At 37.6% G+C, this 23,759-nt stretch overlaps 2 protein-coding genes across 2 annotated transcripts in view; both read left to right on the top strand.

Moving 5' to 3' along the window:
* Nucleotides 1-23,759, top strand: part of LOC115213197 (mucin-4-like) — a gene marked incomplete at its 5' end in the record, with an annotated part of 363,030 nt that overhangs the window by 131,115 nt on the left and 208,156 nt on the right. The window lies entirely within an intron of this gene.
* On the top strand, nucleotides 679-23,759 carry LOC118763868 (putative GPI-anchored protein pfl2). Its single transcript, XM_036503803.1, has 4 exons — nucleotides 679-842; nucleotides 4,779-4,828; nucleotides 18,138-20,991; nucleotides 23,567-23,759. The coding sequence occupies exons 1-4, from the start codon at nucleotides 838-840 to the stop codon at nucleotides 23,616-23,618; spliced, it is 2,961 nt and encodes a 986-aa protein (XP_036359696.1). The 5' UTR covers nucleotides 679-837; the 3' UTR covers nucleotides 23,619-23,759.

The following is a 23,759-nucleotide window of genomic DNA, read 5'->3' as shown; positions in this document are numbered from 1 at the left end:
CACATGAATTAATAGCAGTAATTAAGTCAATTGCTGTTGATCAATATTGGTCCATTTTCTGTGTTTTTTAAATTTTGATTCCTGATAAGCTCATGTTTATCCTTGTCGTTACCTATAATATATGAGCATAATACACTTGCATATGTTTGCCCGTGGTTAAACATAAGTGATATACCGGTAGTATAATGGATATTTTTTTATCCCTTAGACGATTATTTCAACCTATTGATATATATATATGTAGGCGTAGGAGCGGTTGTTTAGTAAGTATCTTGCTTACCAACCACATGGTTTCGGGTTCAGTCTTACTGTGTGACACCTTGGGCAAGTGTCTTCTACTACAGCTTCGGACCACCAAAGCCTTGTGAGACGGAAACTTTGTATATAAGGAGTAACGAGCGATAAAACTGTAAGGCTGTGAGAAAAGAAGTTGAGTTAATAGACTCATATATTTGCAGATCAAATATGCACACAAATTATAATATATAGCTAATAGAGAATATTAGGAAGTTTCTTTTCTAATATCATTCTTAACGCTTCGTTGATTCTATCGAACTTTGAAAGATGATACAGTGATTGCTGACAACAGACATTTGAAACCGTATCTAAATTCACACTTGCGTCAGGCAATTTTATTTAGCTACCGGGTTATTTCACGTTGGTTATGAAGGTGAAGACTACACATTCGTCTCTCTCTCTCTCTAAGAAAATGGAGATTTAAGAAAAGGAAACAACAAAACTAAGTGGATGAAAATTGGAATTTAATTGCATGAGAGTTTGTAACGTAAAAAGAAAGAAAAGAAAAATACACCTTTACCTGGATTGTCCGGCAAAAAAATGAGGTACGTATAGATTTTTAATTAGTTTACTTCAATGTAGTGTCTCGGAGATTTGAAGGGTGAAGTTGGTGTTTAAGTATGCTTGTTAGCGCATGTTTGTGTATGTATATATAGTATATATACATAAACACACGCACACACACATATGTATATATATATATATTATATATATATATATATATATATATATATATATAATATATATATATATATATAAGGTTAATCCAAACGGGAAAACAGAAAAAACAACAACACGTGGAACAATTACAGTATTATTATTATTAGGCGCTCAGGAAAATGGAAGAATATATATATATATATAGACATATATATATTACAAATATAAATATATTTATATATATATAATATAATATCCATTTAGGTATATATGTATTTATACATTTATGTATATATGTATATATCCATATATATATATATATATATATATATATATATATATATATATATATATATATATATATGTAAATGGATGAATGAATTATCCTTTGTTTACCGCTAATATGGAAAATTCAATAAACAGTTACTAGGGTAGCAAAATTCACGCATGTAACAAGGGTGTAACGACCTATTCAAAGGTAGAAACTCCGGATTAATGTACAGTAATTTGTATAGTATAAGTAAATAAATGGAGTTGAACGCAGATGTTATTCAAATTTTCTTTTACTTTCGACATATGTTTCAAAGACAACATTAGTTTTATTCCAAGGGTATAAACGGTGTAAAATAATGTAATCTTCTCATCAGGAAGGAAAGAGAACCTATCTCAACAACAAGGCATTATAACAATTGTGATGAGTAAAAGAGTATATATATATATATATATATATATATATATATATATATATATACCGGAGTAAACACATAAATATGAAACAAGGTGGAAAAAAGAGTACTCAAATACCAGTGGTAGAGTAATATGCTTTATTTAAAGCAGCAGAAAATTCAACAAAACATGTTACTCTGAGTTTCCGTTCCCGTTTTCTAGCAAAAACTGTCAGACGAACGGGAACGTGAAACTCAGAGTAACAGGTTTTGTTGAATATTCTGCTGCTTTAAATAAAGTATATATATATATATATATATATATATATATATATATATAATATATATATATATATCAGCACCGTGACCGACTAGGCTATCAGGTATTGCTAGACATCGCTGATCACAATGCACTTCGCATTGTTTTCGCCTTCAAATGACGCCACCCCGCTGGCTAAGCGAGCAGGCCAACAGAAGAAAGAGTGAGGGAAAGTTGTGGTGAAAGAGTAAGCTTTCTGTTTATCATTTATGCAGCTATCAAAATTGTTATGATATCTTGCTGTTGAGATAGGTTCTCTTTCTTTCCTGATGAGAAGATTACATTATTTTACACCGCTTATTCCTTTGGAATAAAACCAATGTTTTTTCTAAACATATATCAAAAGTAAAAGAATTTGAATAACATCTGCGTTCAACTCCATTTATTTACTTATATATATATTGATGCCAAATATATAATTCCGGGCTCAGTCCCCCTGCGTGACAGCTTGGGCAATTGTCTTCTAATATAAACTTGGGGTGACCAAAAGAAAGAAATCCCACCAAAATGTGTCCGCGTGTGTACCGTTGGAGATTTTTTCCCCTTCGTCTTCCCTTCTTTGGATCTTTCCTTTTCCTATGTTTCTAACGAAGAGTTTCGCTCGAAACCCTCCTTCCTTCCTTCTTTCCTGAGCGTCCAATAATAATATACTCGTTCCACGTCCTCACGTTGTGTTTTCTCTTTGTGTTTTCATGTTTGGATTAACTATATATGTATACATATATATACATATATATATACATACTTACATACATACATACATACATACATACATACATACATACATACATACATACATACATACATACATACATACATGTATATATATATATAAAATACAATGTACATTTAAACACATGAGGAATCCAATCGTGGGATTCAACTCGTTAGAAAGACCAGCTAGGTTCCATAATCACAAAATTAAGGATAAAATTCGACAGGAACGAAATGAAAAAATAAAAACATTTTACCATCTAGTTTCCTGGAACAATTGGTTTCTGATTTTAGTTTACCAAGTAAAATATCATATACTCGCTAGGTGAAATCGTCCTCAGCAGGAACACCTTGGGTTAAATATATAAACACGAGGCGATCAGACTTTGTGCCTCTTGTTTATACATCCTGATTTTTTCAAAATCTACTACGCAGCCGCAGTCTTTGTACTAAATTTTTATTCGTTAGGCCACTGGAAATACAAATTTTAATTAATTTCCATTTCCCTTTGATATTGTAAGTTTTTGGATAATATTCGGTTTTTAAAAGTTGGCTTTTTTTATTGCCGGCGAAGGGCTGCGGCTGTGTAGTAGATTTTGAAAGGCGGTGCTCCAGCATGGCCGCAGTCACATGGCTGAAGCAAGTAAACAATAAAATAAACTATGCACTTTTTGTGGGAGGTCATTAAAGAACTGTGGGCCTTTGAACCCTAGACTATTGCAGAATCGGCACAGCTGATATATAGTTAATGAAATAATGAAAGTTATTGTTTGTTTAATAGTGAAACGCGAGGGTACAATTTGCATGGGTTTGCATGAAAGTGCTTTCTGTTCTTCAGAAACTATGTATTGGTTCATTGTATACAAGGAGATTAATACGAATTTGTCCAGAATTCATGTTTTCAAAATTTTAATTTCCCTCTATACCCACCGCAATTTCTTAATTTGTAATTTTTTTTCTCAATTTTTGTTATCTACGTAGAAAAATACAGAGATTACGTACCTGGGAAATATATATATATATATATATATATATATATATATATATATATATATATATGTGTGTGTGTGTGTGTGTGTGTATGTGTGTGTGTGTGTGTGTGGTGTGTGTGTGTGTGTTATAGTTTAATTCTTCCGAGAGAAACACTCAATGCCCCTCTCCCCACTTTGCTCACCCATCATCTACCAGCTTCCAAAAAGCTAAAATATCCCAATCTTTCACTTTTGTCTGAAATAGTAAACTTAAAAAATACCAGACTACTACCAGAAAACCCGACATGCTAGAAACAACAGTTAAACGACATTATTTCTGAAGAAACTTCCCCACTTACCAAAAAGCTGAAAGTGAAACATTGGGAGTATGTAACTTTTTGAAAGTTGTGAGGTGATGGGTAAAGGAACTTATTTTATGGCATTCGTTCGTTTTTGAAGGAAAAATGTCAACTCGATATATATAGGATAATTTTTATTCTTCGTTAATTTCTGTAAGATTGTTTTAATTTCTGTATGCTTTGAAGAGAGCAGAAATTGAAGGAGAGGATAAAGTGAAAAGGCGACATTTGCTTTGACGTGAGAGAAGAAAGTAAAAGAGAGGAGAATGTGTAAGGTGTACGTGTATATGAATGGATGTGTGTGTCCGCGTGTGAGACAGTAAAACCATATGTTGTTGAAATATTGAAGAAGCGGTGTTTTCTATATTGTATTGGTTGAGATAAATTTCAGAAATGTTTTGTCTGAATTTCTTTTGTAAGTTGATAGAAATCTTAGTGTTTCTGAGGAGATGGCTGATTTGTTTTGAATTGTCGGATAAAAATTACTTGTTTGACCTTAGTTTTCTTCACAATATTCTTTGATACAATGAACTATCACGGAGAAAGTCTCATTAGATGAGAAAACGGGAATGCGGTCATATATTTCCATTTATTTACGTTCTGTGTTCAAATTCCACCGAGGTCAACTTTGACTTTCATCCTTTCGGGATCAATAAATTGCATACTGGCCTCCTCCCCCAAAATTTCGGGCCTTGTGTCTAGAGTAGAAAAGAATAATTTTCCATTTAAAATAAATTTATATCCTGATATCATTTTCTCCAAATAACATGCATTTATTCTTTAATTATTTTAGATCCCAAATAAGACTTACTTGCATAATTCTCATCGCCTTACAGATAACAGGTAAGTTATTAATATTATCTATCCTTGTTTCAAGATGTGCATCGCGTTCTATCACGAATGTTTAGCTATATTTGCCTGCGAAACAACAATTCATTGAACAAGATAGACTGGTAGAAACAGCGAAGGGCTGTACTAGAAAGCCTGCAAGATTTACTTTTGATAATTTCAATAGCCGTTAGATTGAAGATGACTATCAAAATACTTTGTTCTTAATTTCTAGCATGGCTACATTCATGACGTAACTATTGAACTATTCAAGTAGGATATGAAGAGATTTTGCAGGCGATTATGTCAATACAACCAAGATTTTCGATTGCGTAAACATATTATGATCACAGGTTATAACGTCTAATCTTTCTTTGGTTATGTCTTTTTAAATAAGAACCGAGGTTTCATATTATTCACCGAAATACGTCGTATTTCAATTAGGGAAAATGACAAAAGCAGAATTAACGCATAGCTGTGATGGTAACAATGTTTCCCTCTAAATGCTTTATTATCGTCTGTGTATGCATCTATTCATGTACACATATGAAAACAGACAAACAGACATACATGTGTGTATGTATGTATGTATGTATGTATGTATGTATGTATGTATGTATGTATGTATGAACGACGTGTGTTTAAAAATTCCGACTTCAATTTTGCCTACAAAATTTAATGCTGTGAGGCCCAAATCCTTTGGATGGAAGGTGACATAATCCTTCCTGCGCGTGCAAGGAAATTTTCGTGTCGATAGACTGTCAGTTGCCGGCTGTTGCGCCTACACTACAAATGGTTGTGCGGGCTCGTCAGATATTCGCTTTCACCGAACGCATTAAGTTTTGCAAAAACCTAGGCGATATTCAAGTTGAAACCATCCAGAAGGTTCGGTAGGCATTTCGCGGTGGTTCCATGGGCAGAACTCAAGTCAAGGAGTGGTACAACCACCTCACACATGGCCACATCTCAGTGGAGAGCGAGATACGGTCAGGAACGCCATCTACAAGTCGTAACGAGGAGTCGATTGAGAAGGTTTGACGCAAAGTCATGAAAGGCCGTAGTGTAACAATCCAGGGAATTGTTCATGAAGTGGGAATAAGCACTAAATCAATACATTTCGTTTCGACGGAGGATTTGTGCATGGAGAGAGTGTCGGTGAAATTTACCCCACAAGGTTCTAGCGAAGCAGCAGAAGCAATTCCACATAGATATTGCTTAGATCATACTGAGCTTTGCAGTCTACAACCCAGAATTAATAATTAATAAAGACCATTATCGCTGATAACGAGACATGGATTTACGGCCGCTGCTCAATACGTTTGGTCAGCTTGCATGAAAATGGAAAATTTAGCGAGCGCGCACTAGAGATCTGTGCTCTAAATGTAATAGCCGGACATTGACGCGCCCTACCGGTGCGAAAGTTTTCGCCTGTGCGCTGGAAGAGCAGTATTACTCTTCACCCAAATGATTTTGCCTACGTGATGGTGCAAAAATTAAGTCGAATATTTTCGAATGCACCTCCTATATATGTGTGCCTGTACGTATATTTACGTAAGCGTGTATGTATTTGTGTGTGCACGTATGTATGTATGTATGTATGTATCTATATATCTACACATGTGTGTAAATTTCGTCAGGATTAGTTTACTAGTGTAGGCAGGAAATGGTAACAGACAGATCGACAGACAGCAATTGTCATTTATGTATAACATTATTCAGAAGTCTTATTTTTATCAGCTACTTTCACTGCACTACCGAGTGCAGCTCTGTGTGTCTTGGGTATGTGCTGTGGTTTGTTGTGGTGCTCTTATTTTCCCTGATTTGAAAGTGCGTTACGGAGGATGTGCACGGTGCCTAGTAGTGCTATTTTCTGTATGTTATATACATTCGTAAATCCTGGTGTTTTTGTCATGTATTTGTCTGAATGATTTTTTAATCATACCTAATGCACCTATTATTACAGGGATTGTTTCTGCTTTTAGGTTCCACATTCGGGTTATTTCTGTTTCCAGATCTTTGTATTTTGAGAGTTTCTCTTTTTTTTATTAGAGATACATTGCCATGTGTTTGTAATAATACATTGATTAGAAGACATTTTTTCATGATCCCTAACAACTATATACGGTCTATTAACCTTGGTTTCTCTACCTGTATATATTGGCATATCCCAGAGTATGGTTGCTCTGTCATTTTTTGAGATATTTTCTGGGATGTCCCTCTACCGTCTTTTTTTCTATTGTCATTCCATATTGTTGGTATACCATCCATCTGGATATATTCCTCCTTAGTCAGGACTGGGCAGCCAAAGACAATATGATTTATTGTTTCTATCTCATCAACACATATTCTGCGGTTATTAGTTGTGTTTTTCTTCATTATGTGTTTCTGTTTATTTCTGGTGAGGTGGCTTTGATTTTGTGCTGCAATTAAAAATATTTCGGTTTCTGTTTTGAGTGAAAGATGTATATCGTGTATATGAAAAGAACGTGTGTTTGTGTGCGCGCGCGCATCCGCGTGTATATGAGAGAAAGGGAGTGAGAGAGAGAGAGAGAGAGAGAGAGAGAAAGAAAGAGAGAAACAGAGAGAGAGAGAAAACGAGAGACAAAAAGAGAGAGATAGATAGAGTGAGTGATGAGTGGAGGTGTGTGTCGTGATGATTGATATAGTTTTTTAGGTACACGCACATATAGAAAATGTGACGTCATCGTATAAAATGTTTACGATAGTTGTTACCAAAATAGTGCTGAATATTTTGATACCCCATACGTCAAAATCGGTACCTCGGTTTTGGAATGCATAAAGAATATATATATATAAATATATATATATATATATATAGGACAGAATTCTTTCAAACTGAAAGTATTATCTCACATTACAATAGAGACGTAATACTGAAATAGTTTAAGAGATAAGAGATTGCTCTGAGCTCGCATTAGGCAAGAATCTGAGTTTTAGGGATTCATACAGACAGACACATTCTCATCTTATATATATATATATATATATATATATATATATATCAAAGGCGGTGCATCAGCATGGCCGCAGCTCTTAGCTGAAACTACAGAAAAAAATATACATGTGAGAGAGAGAGAGATACATCCATCTATTCATACGATCATACATAAATATATATGTATATATATGGGCGTGTGCATGTATGTTTGAATCATATATAGATTATTTGATTATATGAGGAGAGGGAATTAGTGCCATCGCTCTCAGTACTCTTGACTGGCACTTTATTTTATCTACCACGAAATGATAGAAACTAAAGTTGATGTCAACGGGATTTGGAGCCAGAATATAAAGGGTCGGAAAAAATACTGCAAATAATTTTCTGCAATTAATTTTTAACGATGCTATTAGTAAAAGAAACCGAAATGTATCACTTCACCTACAAAATGTTGAAAAACATATAGGGAGTGAAGAATTATATATGCCACAAATGTATATACAAGTAATGTACACCAGAAATTAACAAAATCGGGAACAGATAACAATGTGGTGGCTTACTTGTGGTGCCTAACTATCATTTGATCGGGTTCGAATTCCTGCTACAACTGTGATGACTGTAAATCGTGACTTAGAGAGCTTCAACGTAGACCACGTTGCCACGAAGAAGGCACACAGCAACTTTCTGACAGCTTCATCACGCTATAATTTATCTGACACCTGCAGGGCAAGTTGATGGAAGATCCATGACAAGGAAATCGTGATTTTGGCTATAGAGAAGGGTGTTGAAGTCACGATTATGAAGCTAACCGTTAATGACGTCATTGGAAACCACCCATACAAGAGGCGCTTATTACAAATTCTGACGGTGATAAGAGCTTGATGAAAGCAAATATGCTCCTGACGTGGATGAGGTATTTTATTGAGCTGGGAATAATCTGGTTCCTCTCATATGAAAACAACTTCTGCCTGGACCAGTTGCACAAAACCGAGAACAAACAAATTGTGGCTCCCCTATAATCCGTGTACTGTCCCGGTTATCAGGAAAGCCATGTTTCCGCAAACAGCGATGGTCTTTGCGTGTGTCTTCACTGAGTCATACGTCTCTAGTGAGACATCTTGCTTTCTCACATCTTTGAACAAGGCCTGAAGGTCAATTCAAAATATGTGAAGCGACTAGAGAATGTGGTTAAACGCTAGTTTGAAGACCATATGAGTGACTGTAGGACTCATCTCCTTGCCATACTTCAGCAAATTGTCAGAAGTAGTTGTCAGCATATATCTACGACTTCACCAGCCCCAATTTCTGGTCTCCCAATTCCCTTCGTTGTAATACCATAGCTTACTGTGTGGTGCATTGTTTAGAAATATACCAACAGCTCTGCCAGCAACACCAAGGCTGAACTGGCGACCAAGTACAAAAGGGTTTTGACGATCTTTTCAGGGATACAATGAAGAATACTTGCGTGCTGGAAGCTGACGGTGGCTATTTTGAGTAAAATGCCCTCACTTAGTTTTTGAAAATCTATCTGTCTGGTTGTCTGTCTGTCTGTCTGTCTCTCTCTCTCTCTCTCTCTCTCTCTATATATATATATATATATATATATATATATATATAGAGAGAGAGAGAGAGAGAGAGAGAGAGGGGAGAGAAAGAGAGACAGAGACAGAGAAAGAGAGAGAGGGAGAGAGAGAAAAGGAGAGAGAGAGGGGAGAGAAAGGGGAGAGAGAGAGAGAGAGAGAGAAAATAAAGTAGTTTAAAACCATTGGAGGTATTTTAAATGGTTTATTTTTAAAGGTTTGACCGGTTTTGATTTTCAAAAGCTAACTGATATAGAAAGATGTGGGGCTAAACAAACTACAACTGACTTGCTTCAGATGAGTTCGAAAATTCTCTTGGAGAGAACATTGATTTAATTAGAATCTGATCAAGATACAATTTAATTGTCAGACGATGAACAAGTGATTAGGCTTACAATTCTGTGTAACTTCCTCACTACAACTGTACGTTAACGTTATTTTTCACGCCAACATTTGCGACTGACACAGTTCAGTGAACGTGTCTTGTGAGACAGTTCGAACAATTAAAGCTCACAAAATTTAATCTGTTAAGTATTAGAGTGGAGAGGACGTAAATGTATGTAATCATTAAATTTTGTTAGATCTCCTTTATTGTTCATGAGTTAGAGTCAGTATGGCTTGTGCATGCTATTTAAGTCGTGGTTTGTATTTGTGTGTGACTATATTCGTATTTGAATTGTATATTGTTTAAATAAATACAATATTGCAACGCTGTGAATTTTGGGAACTTATTTGTTCTACATAACTCTAAGCAACCAAAGTAGTCCTAAGTTGCCCTGTTTCACTGTATGTGACTATTGAGAATGAAATTTAGTATTTTCAGTGAATGAATTTATATGAAAGGATACTTATGTGTGTAGATATAAAGGTTTGCTCCCGCTAAAGTCTTGCGTTAGTGTTTTACGTGAGAAAGTCGTAATTGTTACAATGATTGTGTCCACACCAAAACTGTAATATATTTATGCTCAGCATATGCAGAGAATAGTTTTAATGCTTCAATGTGGTTTTGGTTCCGCATGTTGTTTCAAGAGCAATCCATTTTGCAGTAAACTCATGCTTTGTGACTCGCCTGTCCGCGCGAATAAATTCGCTCACTGGCTAGCTATTCGTGTTGTGGTTGATAGTCTCCCACTGTGAAGTTTCTATTCAATATTGCTTTACTCTACTTTAAACTTCTTCATTTATCTGTGCACATTGTTCTTTCCAATAGCGTCATCTCTTGTGTTTCTCCGACAGCCTGTACCCCTCCTTTGTCAAAATCTTAATGACGGTACGTTAATTTTTGTTTGGAAGTAGAAGCAACGAATAAGAAAAGAAAAAAATTCTATGGAGAAATATCTAGTGCGCCAACAAATGTAATTAGAACCACCTAATGATATATTTGAATGTGTTTGGTTCAATAAATACTTGTCTTATTACAGAATCAACTATCCATGAGGAAGTGAATCCATCCTCTGGTCATCCATTTACACAGCCTATATCAACAGGAAAATTAGCTTTACATAATTGTAGTGAGATTTCATTCTTTATGCTTTTACTATAAACATGAACAAGTTATATATTATTTTGTGTATTAGATATTATCTAGAAGGGATTTTTAAAAGTATTTTGTCTTAATTTACTGCATCATCAATAAAGCGAATTTAAGATTAAATTTCTAAACAAGTTTCAATCATGTTACATACATATTTTCATATAAATTGATAGACATAGACCCACATACACACACGCGCACATAAACGAGGATAAACGGTGTCACTTCATTCATTAACTAATCTCTGACTCTGAATTTTATAATAATACGGAACAGGTGTCATCAGTAGGATGCATTCTATAATAATTACCATTTTCATGGGGTTCATACGGTGAAGGTTTGATAGTTATCTTTTTGCCAATGTAAGTAAATACTATGTTTTAATTATTTGTTCTCTCCAAAATTGTTATAAACCAATACTCTGTAACACGAACGACTCACTCCAATGCGAATGCTACACTGGTTATGAATTGGAAACAACACAAAAGAAGTGCAACAAAAATAAATATATTTAAATATATATAAATTATTAGATAATAATATGAATCATTAACGAAGCTCTAACTTCTAGATAATGTACCGGTTATCACTGTTATAGAACTTTATTATACTATATGGTTAATCTGTCGATATTTTTAAGGCGGTACTTCAGAATGGCTACTGCTCTACGACAGTCACCATTACACCACTAAAAAATGAAAGAATATATAAATATACGTACGTACGTACATACATACATCCATGCATACATACATATATACATACATACATGCATACATACATACATACATACATACATACATACATACATGCATACATACATACATACATACATACATACATACATATAGACATGCATAGGTACGTACGTACGTGAATATATATTAGCTGTTAGTCTCTTGTCGTCAGGAGAAAACTTTCTAGCAGAACAACCTGCACAAATGACTTGCTTATAGTGAACGAATATTTGTGATGTAAGGGTGCACAGGGTACCACACTTTGAAATTGCAGAGCAACATTAGATAAAGAGTTTTTCTTAATTACACAACGCACCACCCGGTCCAGAAACTGAAGCCTCGGCCTTGTGATCGTGAATTCAACATCATAACCACTGGGCCATATATATATATATACACCATTGTAACACACACACAGACACACATACACACACTTGCATATATATAGTTAATTAATAAAAAACATAGAAAAGAGAAACTGCAAACAAACACACAAACGTGAGGACGTAGCACAAGTAATGTCCTGATATGACGGCCGGAGAAGGAAAAGCGTAGATGCTTTACGTTTCGAGCATACTCTTCTTTGGAAATAGGAAAAACAGGAAAGTCCAATGGGAGAGAGGAAGACGGAGGGAAAATATCGCCAATCGTTCACGTGCGGTTACACATATATGAAATATATATATATATACTAGCTGAAGGTGACCCGCTCTACGCGCGGGTAAGAGTGTGGTTGTTACTTTCTGTTGCTTCCTTTCAGCACCGTAAAAAGCACCATCCGTACGTGGCCGATTGCAGCGCCGCCTTGACTGGCTTCTGTGCCGGTGGCACGTAAAAAGCACCAACCGATCGTGGCCGCTGCCAGCCCCCCCTGGCACCTGTGCCGGCGGCACGAAAAAGGCACCCACTACGCTCACAGAGTGGTTGGCGTTAGGAAGGGCATCCACCTGTAGAAACACTGCCAGATCAGACTGGAGCCTGGCGCAGCCTCCTGGCTTCCCAGACCCCGGTCAAACTGTCCAACCTGTGCTAGCACGGAAAACGGACGTTAAACGATGATGATGATGATGATGATGATGATGATTCTCCCTCTTTGTTTCTATTTCCCTTCTCTCTCACTTTTCCCACTCTCTTACTCTTCCTTTCTCTCGGACTCTCCCTCGCTTTCTCTTACTCTCTATCTTTATCTATCTCTCTCCCATTCATAAACAACAAAAGATCTTGAGTAAGTTGAGAAATAAAATATTTAGAAAGATCAATCATAAATATCAGGCAGTAACAACGGAAAGGTCTGCTTCAAGGCAGACAGCAAAACATTAACATTTAAAAGGGACAGACGAACTTGTGAGCTGAATAAAAATAATAAAATATTGGAAACCAAAGTTTGAAGGGATAGAATCTGAGGATAGTAGAGTCACCATGGCTGGCATTTCTTAACAACGGACAGCAACGTTTTGACAGTTTAACGGCTGGCGTAAAATTTTGAACTTGATGTAAAAGAAAATCCCTAAACACCAAGTTTTGAAGTGATTCTTTCTCACGACAGTAGACTCACCATGGCAAGCATTCAAAACTTATTCATCATGGACGGCAACACATTGACGATTAAAAGGCTGGCGCAATTTTTTTAGCTTGATGTAACAGAGAATTCCTAAACACCCGCTCCTTTAAATTTTAATCCCCTTCCAGCCCCATTTAGACCCCTTTTCACATTTTGGTTAATATAACCCGATTTCATTCGGGTCTACTGGGGCCACATTTTATAAGATGAGGAATTTTGTCCTAGAGGTAACGCGTTTCATTTAAAGAAAGAAAATAGTTGTCATGCAAACTGGCCAGCACTTTTAACATAGGTCTGCATATTTTCAGCTGAACCGACCGACCTCATAATGCACACATTATATATATATATATGTATATATGTGTGTGTGTGTGTGTGTTAGAGTGTCTCTCATACGTGAGTGTTGACGCTGAATTCGACTGGTAAGCAGGTAACCTTGTCTTTGTTGAAATAGTTGTGAGCTGCTGGAGTTATTTCTCTGACGGGTAATAGGAATTTCCATATCCTCCGAGGAAACGAACTGTTGACCCAGACAATTAGAATTAATTTTAATAAAAGCATCAATTTAAGAAAAATAATAAAGTAGTAAAAAATGAAAATTTAGCACGAAAAATTTGCAGGGTTCTAAATAAATGTTAAAATGTAATAGATACGAAAAACCTACGCTATCACCAGAACACGAACGCTCGTTAGTGTGTTCTGTTTGTATTTGCTCGATCGGCGCGTTGACAGGCAGACAATAGAATGCGATAGCGAGATTCATAATATTTGTTGTCATGATTGTGTGTTGGTGATGGCGATGGTAATTCTCTCTATGAATGCTGACAGATACATAAAAGAAGGCCGTTTGACGAAGTGAAAGTAATGCAGAATAAATAGAGACGGCGGAGGTGGCAGACGTCGATATATATAGAGAGAAAAGGGATGGAAGGGGAAAAAAGAGAGAGCTCGAGAAAGAAAAGGTGATATATGAAAGAGAGGACTGAAAAATGAAATATTTTGCAATGTAAACATGATTTGTTTTAAGAGAAAGATTGTCATGATTGTGTGTTGGTGGTGGTGGTGGTGGTGGCGATGATAATTATCTTTATGAATGGAGATAAAGAGAAAGTGAAGGGGTGTTAGAGGTAGAAAGAAAAGGTATAAATTTTGGAGTGAATCCGACGGGATGTAGTGGCCTTTAACCCCGCCAAAAAAAATAATCTCTGTTACGTTTCTGAAAGAGGTGAAGTAGGAATATTTAAACTTTTGCGGCTGTCATTGATAGACTCGTTGCAGAAGAAAGAGAGACGGCGGAGGTGCCAAACGTCGTTATGTATAGGAAAAAGAGTGAGTGAGTGAGGAAGACATATACATAAGTTGTGGCGATGATAATTCTCTCTATGAATGCAGATTGACGTAGAGAGAGAGAGAGAGAGACAGAAAGAGAGAGAGAGCGTGTGTGTGTGTGAAAGCGCTGTGAGGAAATAGAGTGAGTGAAAAAGTGATGGGAAGAGAGGAAAGAACGTCGTTTCACGAAGTTATAAATAGAAAGTGAAGGGGAGTTAGAGGGGAAGGGAGGAAATAGCATGAGTGAGTGAGGAAGACGGATACATTAAAGAACCGGAGTGGACTTGTCAAAGTGGGTTTTTGGCCCCTAGCAACGACACCTTTTAAGATATGGATTTCTAAGGTAGCCCACGGACATCGTCACCTCATTGTACATGTCCCTGTAAATTTTGGAGTGAATCGGACGGGATGTCGTGGCATTGAAAGCGATCCAAGTGGTAAAAACGCATTTTAGTTTTATATATATATATATATATTATATATATATATATATATATATATATATATATATATATCACTAGCTTAGAATATCATCCTCTATCTTTTTTCTTATAAATCATAACAACATATACTGGTATATGAACTTCCGAATAACTTAAATATAAAACACCATAAAACATATTGGTAGAACTCCATCGATGTTACTAAGATTAATATTAATTCTATTCAATTTCCTTTAATGCATAAAAAAATTCATTAGAACACTCAGATCGTTTGCACCTTCTTATCACAACACATATAATTTTGTTACCTTAAAATATACTAAGTATAGTAGTAACTCTTAACATATATATTTCAGTAATCTTAACTATTTTTTGTCCCTCGCATATCCCAGTAACTTCTCTTAATATTCTTTTTCCCGAACGTCACCTTGCTGCTGAAAAAATATTCTGAAAATTATCTTCCTCAATATCTTTTTCCTTTGCCGTCAACTTTTAACTGTTCAAAGGGAACATAAACCATGCTTATTTGACCGTTCTCGGATGACCAGTAAAAGAATTGGGGGCAGGCTTATCGTTCTCATCAAACTAAAACAAAATATCTTAGAAATTTAGAAATGAATTTGTCATACGTTACAATTTAATATAACGTGTTTTTATTTGTCTTAACAGCCAATGGAAATAGAACAATAAATTCTACTACAGAAACAATAGAAACCACCATAGGATATCCCACATCATGTATGTTGGTTTAACTATAAAACATGGTGGTGTATTAATTGAAGTTATTAGCTCACTTATTATCTTTTTAAGAAAATGGTATATTTCGAATAAAACGGCATTGAAAGTAAAATGTATCTCAATATATTGTATTAACACTTTAATTTCTAGTTAATTTTGTTAATAGTATTAAACTGACCTTCACAAAGGGAACTTAGTTCGCTATTTTAATTTTATGATATACATGAATGGGTGCTGACAAGTTCCTGGTTTTGAGTAAAAGAAAATACATGAGGATCAGTTGATTATGATTTTACTCAACATATTCCTCTCTCAAATTCACACACTTATTGCAGAGGTCCCTCAGTTTTCCTAAGCACTATAAAAGAACTCGTAGAGTTGTGTCACCAACCAGGGCTTTCGTGATACTCTTAAAACCGGTAACTTTTCAGTATTCCCATATCAAAGCAGGAGATTGGAATGCAGTTTTTGATATCCTTTATTCACCATTACAAGCATTTCATTAACTAATTGGTATTACAAAACCGTACATGTAGAAAACATGTAAGACATCTCCAATTGCAAATTCTTCAGATAGAGAATCAAATAATTATTCTTCCGAAGAAAATACCAGAATTTTCAAATCTTATGCATACCTCATACAAGCATAAAATCTACCTGCAGATTTTGAAAACTAGAATAAGCAGATGTACTCCAAGAAGACACAGCTTGGTTTTAAACCTATCTATCTATCTATCTATCTATCTATCTATCTATCTATCTATCTATCTATCTATCTATCTATCTGCCTGTCTGACTGCCTGTCTGTCTGCCTGCCTGTCTGCCTGTCTGTCTCTGTGTCTGTCTCTTATCACTCTCCTACTCTCTCTCAAAGTTTAGAATGATGAGCTTGTACAATACAGTTTTATTTGTCGTAGCAACCAATGGAGATTCCACAAGCTCTTCTACTACAATTACAACTGAAGGAACCACATCAAGTAACTAAGTTTGTTTAACTATAAAACATGGTGGTGTATTAATTGAAGTTATTAGTTCACTTATTATCTTTTTAAGCAAATGGTATATTTCGAATAAAACGACATTGAAAGTAAAATCTATCTCAATATATAAGAGGAGGCCTAAAAGTTCCTGACGTTAGGTAAAAGAAAATACTTGAGGATCAATTAATTATGATTTTATTCCCCTCTCAGATTCATACACATATTGCAGCGGTCTTTAATACATATATTGCAGCGGTCCTTAATACATATATTGCAGAGGATCTCCTGTTTTTTTAAAGCCCTGTAAAAAACTATTGGGAATGTTGGGCCTCCAATCAGTTCTCTGTAGCAGCAATCACTTCCGAAATGGAAGGAAATTTCGTTCCGTTGAGATGTATAATCAATTGTAGACATAGGTGATAGTGAGAGAGAGCAAGTCAGGTGAGTAATGTGAATGGTCTAGTAATTGGAAGCAAAAGTGGCGTGCATTAAGTAGTGTATGTACTGTGTGTCCTGGGATATTATGCTGCAAAACAGGACACCACATCTCAGCTTTTCTTGGCGTTTCTGCTTCAATGTTTCACACAGTACGTCCAATAGAGACATGTAGTATTCTACGCTAAGAGTGTGAACGCTTGATAGCTTTGTATGAGGAATACTCTGTTTTTGTTTTGGAACACTGAAACCCGAATCTTTTCAGTTATTTTCTGGATCCGAAACAACTTGGGACGCGGTGAACCGCAGTGGTCCCACTCCATTGATTGCTGCTCGGTTTCATTCATGGTGACTAAAAGAGCAATAAATTCAGACTCACCCACTGTAAACTGATCCAAAATCACTCTTGATGTCGTCACTCTGATGCACTCCTCATCTGCGCGCGCGTATGTGTTACATCTCAGTTTTAGGAGTTAGGAATGAAAGTTACAATTTCTGCGTTTACTGCAGTGTATAAGCAAAGTAAGTAAAATAAAGCATGAGATTGCTACGATCAACAAATACAGTTAGGATTATCAGTTTGATTTATTAGGTTTGAATGGTTGTATACTGTCAATTTAACGTGAGAGTAGTGGATTACACCAACGCTGTTTAGCCCTAGGAAGCATCGACGCTTCCTGATGGCTTCGACACATTTTCTTCCTGTGTCCTTATATATTTATGAAGGGGAGACAGGAAAAAATGTGTCGAAGCCATCAGGAAGCGTCGATGCTTCCTAGGGCTAAACAGCGGTGGTGTAATCCCCTACTATCACGATAAATTGACAGTATACAACCATTCTATCGGCCCACCACCGTACATATCTCTATGAGACATTTAGAAATTTAATATTTCTGATTTATTAGGTCTGATTATCAGAAATGTCTCTGGCAACGGTAGATGAAATATTCATACTAATTTTGTAATGTTTATTCTTCATATGGAGTGTGTTAATGGAGTAACAGAAGGTGTCTATTCTTATTCTACAGCAGAAAGTTCAACCTCCTTTATGGCAAATCAGATGGCAAACGATCAATCAACAGACGAAAGCTCAGGTCTCTCATCAGGTGTAACACTGACATCAGATGTAAGAGCAGACACGCCATCAACAGAAGAAATAACACTTCTTTCAACAGAATATTCAAATAATTCCATGACATCAAGTATGACAACCGCCGCTCCATCAACAAACAACTCCACACATCCCTCAACACAACATTCAAATAATTCCATGACATCAAATGTGACAACCGCTGCTCCATCAACAAACAACTCCACACATCCCTCAACACAACATTCAAATAATTCCATGACATCAAATGTAACAACCACCGCTCCATCAACAAACAACGCCACACATCCCTCAACACAACATTCAAATAATTCCATGACATCAAATGTAACGACCGCTGCTCCATCAACAAACAACTCCACACCTCTCTCAACACAACATTCAAATAATTCCATGACATCAAATATGACAACCGCCGCTCCATCAACAAACAACGCCACACATCCCTCAACACAACATTCAAATAATTCCATGACATCAAATGTAACGACCGCTGCTCCATCAACAAACAACTCCACACCTCTCTCAACACAACATTCAAATAATTCCATGACATCAAATATGACAACCGCCGCTCCATCAACAAACAACTCCACACATCCCTCAACACAACATTCAAATAATTCCATGACATCAAATGTAACAACCGCCGCTCCATCAACAAACAACTCCACACATCCCTCAGCACAACATTCAAATAATTCCATGACATCAAATATGACAACCGCCGCTCCATCAACATACAACTCCACACATTCCTCAACACAATATTCAAACAATTCCATGACATTAAATGTGACATTCGCTGCTCCATCAACAAACAACTCCACACATCCCTCAGCACAACATTCAAATAATTCCATGACATCAAATGTAACAACCACTGCTCCAACAACAAACTCCACACATCCCTCAACACAACATTCAAATAATTCTATGACATCAAATGTAACAACCGCTGCTCCATCAACAAACAACTCCATACATCCCTCAACACAACATTCAAATAATTCCATGACATCAAATGTAACAACTGCTGCTCCATCAACAAACAACTCCACACCTCCCTCAACACAACATTCAAATAATTCCATGACATCAAATATGACAACCGCCGCTCCATCAACAAACAACTCCACACATCCCTCAACACAACATTCAAACAATTCCATGACATCAAATGTGACAACCGCTGCTCCATCAACAAACAACTCCACACATCCCTCAGCACAATATTCAAATAATTCCATGACATCAAATGTAACAACCGCTGCTCCATCAACAAACAACTCCACACCTCCCTCAACACAACATTCAAATAATTCCATGATATCAAATGTAACAACCACTGGTCCATCAACAAACAACTCCACGCATCCCTCAACACAACATTCAAACAATTCCATGACATCAAGTATGACAACCGCCCCTCCATCAACAAACAACTCCACACATCCCCCAACACAACATTCAAACAATTCCATGACATCAAATGTGACAACCGCTGCTCCATCAACAAACAACTCCACACATCCCTCAACACAACATTCAAACAATTCCATGACATCAAATATGACAGCCGCCGCTCCATCAACAAACAACTCCACACATCCCTCAACACAACATTCAAATAATTCCATGACATCAAATGTAACGACCGCCGCTCCATCAACAAACAACTCCATACATCCCTCAACACAACATTCAAACAATTCCATGACATCAAATATGACAACCGCTGCTCCATCAACAAACAACTCCACACCTCTCTCAACACAACATTCAAATAATTCCATGATATCAAATATGACAACCGCCGCTCCATCAACAAACAACTCCACACATCCCTCAACACAACATTCAAATAATTCCATTACATCAAATGTAACAACCGCCGCTCCATCAACAAACAACTCCACACATCCCTCAACACAACATTCAAACAATTCCATGACATCAAATGTGACAACCGCTGCTCCATCAACAAACAACTCCACACATCCCTCAACACAATATTCAAATAATTCCATGACATCAAATGTAACATCCACTGCTCCATCAACAAACAACTCCACACATCCCTCAACACAACATTCAAATAATTCCATGACATCAAATATGACAACCGCCGCTCCATCAACAAACAACTCCACACATCCCTCAACACAATATTCAAATAATTCCATGACATCAAATGTGACAACCGTTGCTCCATCAACATACAACTCCACACCTCCCTCAACACAATATTCAAATAATTCCATGACATCAAATGTAAGAACCACTGCTCAATCAACAAACAACTCCACACCTCCCTCAACACAATATTCAAATAATTCCATGACATCAAATGTAACAACTGCTGCTCCATCAACAAACAACTCCACACATCCCTCAACACAATATTCAAACAATTCCATGACATCAAATGTAGCAACCGCTGCTCCATCAACAAACAACTCCACACATCCCTCAACACAACATTCAAATAATTCCATGACATCAAATATGACAACCGCTGCTCCATCAACAAACAACTCCACACCTCCCTCAACACAATATTCAAATAATTCCATGACATCAAATGATATAACCGCTGCTCCATCAACAAACAACTCCACACCTCCCTCAACACAATATTCAAATAATTTCATGACATTAAATGTAACAACCGCTGCTCCATCAACAAACAAGCCCACACCTCCCTCAACACACAATTCAAATGATTCCATGTCATCAGGTGTAACAACCGATGTTCCATCAACAGACAAGTTTATTTCTCCCTCAACAAAATATTCAAATGATTCCATGTCATCAAACGTTACAACCGCTGCTCCATCTACAGACATGACGACGCCTCCCTCAACACACAATTCAAGTGATTCCATGTCGTCAAATATGACAACCGCTGCTCCATCTACAGACATGACGACGCCTCCCTCAACACACAATTCAAGTGATTCCATGTCGTCAAATGTGACAACCGCTGCTCCATCTACAGACATGACGACGCCTCCCTCAACACACAATTCAAGTGATTCCATATCGTCAAATGTGACAACCGCTGCTCCATCTACAGACATGACGACGCCTCCCTCAACACACAATTCAAGTGATTCCATGTCGTCAAATGTGACAACCGCTGCTCCATCTACAGACATGACGACGCCTCCCTCAACACACAATTCAAGTGATTCCATGTCGTCAAATGTGACAACCGCTGCTCCATCTACAGACATGACGACGCCTCCCTCAACACACAATTCAAGTGATTCCATGTCGTCAAATGTGACAACCGCTGCTCCATCTACAGACATGACGACGCCTCCCTCAACACACAATTCAAGTGATTCCATGTCGTCAAATGTGACAACCGCTGCTCCATCTACAGACATGACGACGCCTCCCTCAACACACAATTCAAGTGATTCCATGTCGTCAAATATGACACCCGCTGCTCCATCTACAGACATGACGACGCCTCCCTCAACACACAAATCAAGTGATTCCATGTCGTCAAATGTGACAACCGCTGCTCCATCTACAGACATGACGACGCCTCCCTCAACACACAATTCAAGTGATTCCATGTCGTCAAATGTGACGACCGCTGCTCCATCTACAGACATGACGACGCCTCCCTCAACACACAATTCAAGTGATTCCATGTCGTCAAATGTGACGACCGCTGCTCCATCTACAGACATGAAGACGCCTCCCTCAACACACAATTCAAGTGATTCCATGTCGTCAAATGTGACAACCGCTGCTTCATCTACAGACATGACGACGCCTCCCTCAACACACAATTCAAGTGATTCCATGTCGTCAAATATGACAACCGCTGCTCCATCTACAGACATGACGACGCCTCCCTCAACACACAATTCAAGTGATTCCATGTCGTCAAATGTGACAACCGCTGCTCCTTCTACAGACATGACGACGCCTCCCTCAACACACAATTCAAGTGATTCCATGTCGTCAAATGTGACAACCGCTGCTCCATCTACAGACATGACGACGCCTCCCTCAACACACAATTCAAGTGATTCCATGTCGTCAAATGTGACAACCGCTGCTCCATCTACAGACATGACGACGCCTCCTTCAACACACAATTCAAGTGATTCCATGTCGTCAAATGTGACAACCGCTGCTCCATCTACAGACATGACGACGCCTCCCTCAACACACAATTCAAGTGATTCCATGTCGTCAAATGTGACAACCGCTGCTCCATCTACAGACATGACGACGCCTCCCTCAACACACAATTCAAGTGATTCCATGTCGTCAAATGTGACGACCGCTGCTCCATCTACAGACATGACGACGCCTCCCTCAACACACAATTCAAGTGATTCCATGTCGTCAAATGTGACGACCGCTGCTCCATCTACAGACATGATGACGCCTCCATCAACACACATTTCAAGTGAATCCATGTCATCAGATGTGACAGCCGATGCTCCATCTACAGACATGACGACGCCTCCCTCAACACAATATTCAAATGATTCCTTGTCATCAAATGTAACGACCGATGCACCACCAACCGACATGACTACACCTCCCTCAACACGATATTCGAATGATTCCATGTCATCAGATGTAACAACCGCTGCTCCATCTACAGACATGACGACGCCTCCCTCAACACACAATTCAAGTGATTCCATGTCGTCAAATATGACAACCGCTGCTCCATCTACAGACATGACGACGCCTCCCTCAACACACAATTCAAGTGATTCCATGTCGTCAAATGTGACAACCGCTGCTCCATCTACAGACATGACGACGCCTCCCTCAACACACAATTCAAGTGATTCCATGTCGTCAAATGTGACGACCGCTGCTCCATCTACAGACATGACGACGCCTCCCTCAACACACAATTCAAGTGATTCCATGTCGTCAAATGTGACGACCGCTGCTCCATCTACAGACATGATGACGCCTCCATCAACACACATTTCAAGTGAATCCATGTCATCAGATGTGACAGCCGATGCTCCATCTACAGACATGACGACGCCTCCCTCAACACAATATTCAAATGATTCCTTGTCATCAAATGTAACGACCGATGCACCACCAACCGACATGACTACACCTCCCTCAACACGATATTCAAATGATTCCATGTCATCAGATGTAACAACCGATGCCCCATCAACAGATATGTCGACGCCTCCCTCAACACAAATTTCAAGTGATTCCATATCTTCACACGTAACAACTAAAGCTCCATCAACATACATGACTACACCTCCCTCAACACAAATTTCAAGTGATTCCATGTCATCAGATGTAACAACATTGGTCCCATCATCTGACAAGGTCACACCACCCTCAACACCATATTCAACATTCTCTATTTCATCAAACGTAACAAGAATCACCCCTTCGACAGAGAATAGTATGCTTCCCTCATCGCAATATTCAAGCTCCTCCATGTATAGCGATGTAACAACTGACGCTCTATCAACAAAGAAGTTGTTACATACCACGACAGCAAGTTTTGCAACATCAC

Source organism: Octopus sinensis, linkage group LG6 (assembly GCF_006345805.1).
Source record: "Octopus sinensis linkage group LG6, ASM634580v1, whole genome shotgun sequence".
Lineage (NCBI taxonomy): Eukaryota > Metazoa > Mollusca > Cephalopoda > Octopoda > Octopodidae > Octopus > Octopus sinensis.
Note: the sequence above shows the minus strand (reverse complement) of the source record. Positions and strands in the feature narration are given on the sequence as shown.

Bases quoted from the DNA above. Each gene is read 5' to 3' on its own strand.
- LOC118763868 (XM_036503803.1), top strand. The intron at 4,829-18,137 runs GTAAGTTATTAA...CTTATTCTACAG, and splicing joins CATCGCCTTACAGATAACAG to CAGAAAGTTCAACCTCCTTT. The intron at 20,992-23,566 runs GTTTATTTCTCC...TCATCTGACAAG, and splicing joins GATGTTCCATCAACAGACAA to GTCACACCACCCTCAACACC.